We start from the raw sequence: 6,754 nt of genomic DNA, 5'->3' as shown, positions 1-6,754 counted from the left end.
GGGGGGGGGGGGGGGGAGGGAAAGAGGGGGAAGAGAGAAAAGAGAGTGTATATATATTGTGATACACAAGGCATCACGATTGTGTGGGACAGGCTGGATGGACCGGAGATTCTTTTCCCGTCTATCATTGTTCATATGTCATATGTTCGAAATCACTCAAGAATTAGTCAATTTAGTTAAACATAGCTTGGAGTTTGCTAATCTAATGAATTGGTTTTGTAGGTTATCTTTTCCAACAAAATTGCACCAAACTACCTCATCACATTAGGGTCTGACCTAATGGAATGGTACCAGATCACACTCCTTCCTTCGTAAGAGGTAAAGCACAATCTTGGAGTAGCAAGAGGTCACGTGAAGATATGCGGAAAACATCCACTTAAATGCTTGGGTCTAGTTGATGCTGCTTATTTCTTGCACAACCCCAAATTTATGAGGGAAAAAAGAGCAAACTGATCTGACTAGCTCTTCTAGTTATGGTTTTAATGTTTGGTAATAGGTATTCATGAAATTAAACATCATTGACTAGGAATTTCTTGCATCCTAGAAGTAAACATTAGCATTTAATGTTGAAATTGTTTTGCAGTGCAATGCCTTTATATACTGCATGTACCAAAACAAGTCTATAAAAAGTCTTGGCATCATTTTACAAGATAAACTAGTGTACAATACTGTATCACAAGGGAATGAACATTACTGCATAGGACATTTTTACCACTGTAATATTCACAAACAGTCAACTTTACAACAATTTGTGGTGAAAATGTAGTTTGATAAAATGCTTGTAGCTTGTGCATTTTCATACACTAATTCGGATTATGGAATGTTCAGTTAATTAGACCTTGTTAAATAGTTGTAAGACACTGATGCAGGGAAATTGCGGTCCCTAAATGAGACCATTAGAATGAGTGTCAGTATTGGGCAAGTGTCATTTGCAACAAACAAAATATGAAATTCTGTACAATAATTTTTACATAGATATAAAAAGTAGCTCCTGAGCAAATACAGTTGCAGAAATCCATATGTTGCAGTACAAACTTCCATGTTTTTGCAAGATTCATATTCTAATCAGTCAAGCATATCATGGAATGTTATAACAAACAGCATTTTGTACTCTTAAAATTATCACATTGGATAGGTTTGCAGGAGAACTGTTATTTTGACCTGCTTTTGTGTAGAAAGTTCAAAGAATATTTTAAATTAGTGTACAGTGCAGTTCAAAGCATGTAATTTTTCTTCAGAACCTCCAGGTATTGTTCTGTGGCTCTAGTGACAGGGTCCTGATCTTGATGAACACTTCTCAGGGATCCAGCAGCAGATCCCAGAGGTGATACTCGTGTAGATCCTCTATCCAAATCAGCAGTGGCTAGAATACAGATTTAAAAAATCAGTTTACTGTACCAACTGAATCTGCTTTTATTTATATATTTCCTACAATTCTTCCCATATGCTATGCTTGGTCATCCATATTCACAAAGCAATTTTATACCACTGTGTTTAATCCAGTTGTATTGTTGATTACCAAAACCTGGCTAACCTACCTCTGCAACCTCCTTCAGCCTTACATTCCAGCATATGCCCGTTTCCTTTGCTGCACCTGCTATTTCAATGTGGAGTTATGGTCACAGTTTACTCCTGTTAATTCAAAGTTGCTTAATTCAAATTATCAAATTGCACTAAGAAAAATCTCCAGTCCTATTTTAATGCAACTGCTTCATTTGAATTACTGGATAATTCAATATTAAAAAAAAGAACTTTGAATTATCAGTAGACTGTATTTATAATTAGTCCAGTACTTAACATATCAAATCAACCAAAGACTTTCTATATTTTATCATTTTACCTTGATCAAGTTCTTTGGAAATATTTTTTTGCAATGCATCCTGCATCTGAAATGATAACATTTTAAACAGATTAATGCAATTTGACAAACTATTGAGAAAAGTGAAAGTAAAGCAGTGAATTGGACAAGAACCAAATATGTATTTAACAGTATGTGATTTCATTTAGAACTGCAAATATTCTAATTAGGCATTTCACTAAAGCATAATGATATTTGGTGCTGGCCCACTCTAATGGGTATATGGAGGATGCCTTTTTTTGTAGAATGAAGAAAAACCTATAACATGGTTAATTTTTCTTTCTTAAAGTTGAACTATTTACAAAATTTATTTCTTCTTGAAGAGTATGCATCCTACTGTGGCACTTTCTAAATGGCCATGCTGAGCTAATTTCTGCTCCCTTTTTCTACCCACCTTCAACCTTCACAGAATGTCCACAAAAAAGTGATAAATATAAAAAATCCATCAAAATGTCTTACATTAATTGATTTGGGAAGAGATGGAACAAGCTGGATCTGGGATTTGGTGGAGAAACTTTAATGAAACCCATTGGAATCAAATTTGGGCGTGTGGTACGCTCTGTCTTTGTCCATTATCAGACAGACAAGGCACATGGACTGCAAAATTAGGCAGAAATAAATTGTGTCCAAATTTTGACACCATTAATTTTCTGGTCAGGCCTGGGGTGGGTGAAGGAAGTCCCGTCTGAGCAGCAGGAAGCTTCATTGAAGTATTTAGATAGGGGTATGGAAAGCCCCAGCTCTTTGGTGGCAGGCTAGACTACTGGACTCCAAAGATGTAGCATGCCAGGTGGGAAGAGTGCCTTGAAGTGGATATTTCAGGTTGAATGGCATTTCAAAGGCCTACTATGATTCAGATAAGTGTTTTTAAGCCAATTTTACTTTTTTCTTTACTTCCTGCAGCCATCAGTGGATGCTGGGTTGCTCCATCACTTGTCCACAGACACATACCCATAGCGAAGTTTCTTCTTCCCTATCACTTCTGATGGTAACACATTCAGAAATTTGGGCATGCCCCGCCCATGATTTTCTGACCAAAATCAGAACTGGACTCTTCTAGTACTTCCACAACCTACTGTCAAGCATGTCGCCCCTTAATTTTTTTTATATAGGTGGCTGTGCCTTTGCCCCTTGCATTCATTGCACTATTTGTCAGTCAGTGGCAGTACTCTCACCTCTCAAGTCAGGTCATCAGTTCAAGCCCCATTCCAGAAAGTTGAGCACATAATCTAGGCTGATACTTAAGTGCAGTACTGAGGGAGTGCTGCACTGGTGGTGGTGCCATATTTCAGATAAGACGTTAAACATAGGCTGTCTGCCCTCTCGGGTGGATGTAAAAGATCCCATGGCAGTATTCAAAGAAGAACAGGGAGGTTCTCTGTGTCCTAGCCAACATTTATCCCTCAACTAACATAACTAAAACAGATTATCTGGTTATTTATCTCATTACTGGGGCCATACTGTGTGCAAACTGGCTGCCATGTTTCCCTACAATACAAGTGACTTCTTGGAATTGCATAGGATTTACAATACAGAAACAGGCTATTTGGACAACGGGTCTATGTCGGTGTTTATGCTCCACACAAGCCTTCTCCCAACTTACTTCATCTCTCCCCATCAACATATCCTTCTATTCCTTTATCCCTCATGTATTTACCTAGCTTCCCCGTAAAAAGTACTTCATTGGCTGTGAAGTGCTTTGGGATGTCCTGAGGTTGTGAAATGCACTATATAAAAGCAATTTCTTCTACTTAATCCCCTGCCCCCTTAGCCTTGGAAAATACAAGCTGGTGGGGTGAAATACCTTTCAAAAGTTCTCAAAGCTTTCTGATTTTTTATCCTTCTGCTGTGATACACCCTTTTAATTGTTCCTATCCCTTTAAATTTCATGAACACACCATTCCCCTCTCCGGTCACCAATGTCTTCCCTAGACCATTGAGTTTTCTCCAGGAGGTGTAAATAATTATTCAAATTAGCTTACACCAGATAATTGAGTGCTTTTTGTGCTTAACCTTTCAGGTGTGATTTGCACCAGTTCTAAACTCTTTTGGAAATGGCTTAGTCCTGAAGATGAAAATCATCCCCAGTGTTTCTATGATTGAATGCAGCTACAATATACCTTCTTTTCTTCTAAAAGCATACTGTTCATTTATGATAGACTACAGAACTGGTGTAAATATTCAGAATTTAAAAGGCTCTATTCTATGCTAAATTGACACCAGGATGAAGATAATCCTTAAAATTCAACAGAAATCATCAAAGAAGGGAAATCACTATCAAGAATATAAGTCTGATTGCTCCAAGAAAAGTATTACCATCATAACACTATTTTGACCATTTTATATATATTTATACCTAATGAATGAGTTATATTAAAGGACCTCAATTATGTGTGAATATCAATTTCTCAATTTTGTACTGCTTGGATTCAGATTTTAAATAAAGAACCAATGTCAACAATAAGAGTTCAATGCCTTTTGTCTGCAGGGAAGAAACTTTGCAAGATTAAAGCAAATTGTGAAGGAGATGTGATTATGAATTATCTTCTCTAAACTTTGCATAATCTCATAATCGCTTCAACAAATCTTAAATCACAAATTTATAATGTTGGTACTGCTACTTATCAGTGTTCCCAGATGTAAAGTGCTCAAGTTTTAAAGGCAATATATAGTAGCAAACAGCTTGATAGTATATTATGAGTGTTGACATCAAGAAGTTTTATCCATGGTGCATGCAAATTTCTCTTGCAACACTATGCAATGTCAAAAAGCTACATTACTATTGAGCAACTCCAACAATGCTAAAAATGCTCCAAACAATCTGCTGGAACGTCTTTAGCATTATAGCCTTCAGAATTAAGCAATTTAATTTTAAAATCTAAATAATGCAATATAATGCACTTTTGTACATATAGGTGTTTATGTAAGACATGAACTCACTTGACATTACCAACAGTAGCAGTTTAGACAGATATAAACAAAAGTAATTCTAACTCAGCATACAACCACAATGATTATTAGTCAACAAATAAACACATGACTACAGACCTTGTTATGCATCTGGGTGCACAGAAGATAGGTGAGAAACAGAGTTTTGAATGAGGAGCTGGAGGAGCGAGAAACGAGAGCTGTGAGTGTACAGATCTCTCAATTCAGGGTTAAATTCAATGTTCTGTCTTTAAAAAAAAACTCATGCTGGGTGAAAGTAAGGTTTAACGAAAAGTTTTAAAAAAAAGTAATTCAGTAATATGTAGAAATCAAGTTGAACTTTAAACTGGAAAACATAATTTCCTTCTGCCAAATGGCACGGGGATTTCTGCTTTCTGTAAGTTTAGTTGAATTTAATAAAGTTTATTTGATTTATTGCTGCAGAGCATTTTTCATGCAATAATGTTTACAGTAATTCGTATTTCTTTGATGAGAAAGTGGCTTTTTTGTCCCTGGAAAGCTTTTTTTCTCCTGAAAGGACCTTCCGAAAAATAGAAAATTCCCAACAGTTTTGAATACAAGAAATTAGAATTCATCTGTATAATTGATTTATGAATTTTAAAATATTTTTTCTGAAAATATGAATATAATTTAAAATTATTTCAAGTATATAAATTAAGATGACAGTCACACATATGCCTAGTTGGGTAAACTTTTTAAAAAACTGACGCACATTTGTACAGAGAAAGCTTTTGACAAAATTTATGACTTATCCTCAAGTCAGAGATTCAATGCATAATCCAATCACACATGAATTTACTGAAAAATTCAGTATTGCTTGCATAACACATTTTTACTGTCAGATCCTGTTAAGATACATTAGTGTGAAAAATGTTTCTTTGGCATGCAAATGCATGGTTTGTTGCCATTGTTTCATAATAACTTGTGTGAATCTTTAACAATATTGAACTTCCAAAAAACAGAATTATGGTGAAGATCATGGAAAAAATATTGGCCATATAATACAGCAGAGAAGAATTTATCTCAGGAAATTACAACTGTAATCTTTGATTAGTGATTAACACAATTGTAAAAACAGATGCAAATCAGTCTTAAAGCAGGAACAAAGTAAACAAATTTGGCTTCATCTGGACAATGTGTTTAGGAAGAAAATTCAATTTTATAACCTATGAAATATATTGTGATAACTGACCTTAGCCAGGTATGACTCTACTCTATTGGTAGAGGACAGTCCATCTTCCACTGGACTTAGGAAGCTACCTCCTAGATTTCTGTTGAAAGTTCCCAGGTTATTGACAGTGTTACCCATTGTACTTTGCAGATGACCCATATCCAGAGCAGGGGTTGTGGTCAAGCTTCCATTCATAATGCTACTAGCAATCAACGATTTACTGCGTTGGCGTTCATTAAGCAGCTTAGTGTTGACTTCTGCTAACCTCTCATTTGATCTATAGAAGGAAAATAGGGGGAAAAAAAGTGATTAAAATGCTGGTGACAATTCCAAATCAACTGTAGATAACCTGAAGGTTCCGTGTACAATTTGAATTTGACAGGAGTAAAACTAATATAGTGACAGATTCACTGAATCATAAATCATTGAATCTTCAGTCTCATGTTGAAAATAAAAAAAAGATTTTTTTACCAGTGGAATACCAAATCATTGCTGTCCTGTGAAGCACTTGATTGAAGATGAACAGGAGAATGTCCTGTCATTTGGAAGTTGGTTGACTGTACTGTTGATTATTTACTTTATCAGTTTGAAGTAAATTTCTCAAAATCTTTTAGCCCCTCAAAATCAATCTCCCTAAACTGCAGCAAGAAAAATGAAAGCTGCAACTGATCCAGATTCATCCATAGTTCACCAAGTGTGAAAGACAAAATTTACAATTTCACGCAAGTCATCAGTTCAGGTTTTGACCTGGAGTCACTCTTAATATTCCACATTAT

The 6,754-nt window shown here is 35.7% G+C and overlaps 1 protein-coding gene across 6 annotated transcripts in view; it reads right to left on the bottom strand.

Annotated features, from left to right (window-relative positions):
* The window catches only part of si:ch211-272n13.3 (ankyrin repeat domain-containing protein 26), a 191,437-nt gene continuing 184,683 nt past the window's right edge, over positions 1-6,754 (bottom strand). For 5 of the 6 annotated variants that reach the window (XM_067999525.1, XM_067999526.1, XM_067999527.1 and 2 more), the window contains 3 exons: positions 6,000-6,255; positions 1,841-1,886; positions 1-1,363 (listed from right to left, as the gene is read on the bottom strand). In XM_067999525.1, the coding sequence (XP_067855626.1) occupies positions 1,215-1,363; positions 1,841-1,886; positions 6,000-6,255 (451 nt within the window). In that variant the 3' untranslated portion in view covers positions 1-1,214. Of the gene's footprint in view, positions 1,364-1,840; positions 1,887-4,906; positions 4,965-5,999; positions 6,256-6,754 lie in introns of all 6 variants that reach the window. The other variant, XR_010966206.1, reaches the window with a different exon arrangement.

This window comes from Heptranchias perlo, chromosome 18 (assembly GCF_035084215.1).
Source record: "Heptranchias perlo isolate sHepPer1 chromosome 18, sHepPer1.hap1, whole genome shotgun sequence".
Lineage (NCBI taxonomy): Eukaryota > Metazoa > Chordata > Chondrichthyes > Hexanchiformes > Hexanchidae > Heptranchias > Heptranchias perlo.
The sequence above is the reverse complement of the archived record's forward strand: the minus strand, read 5'-3'. Positions and strand labels throughout refer to the sequence as shown.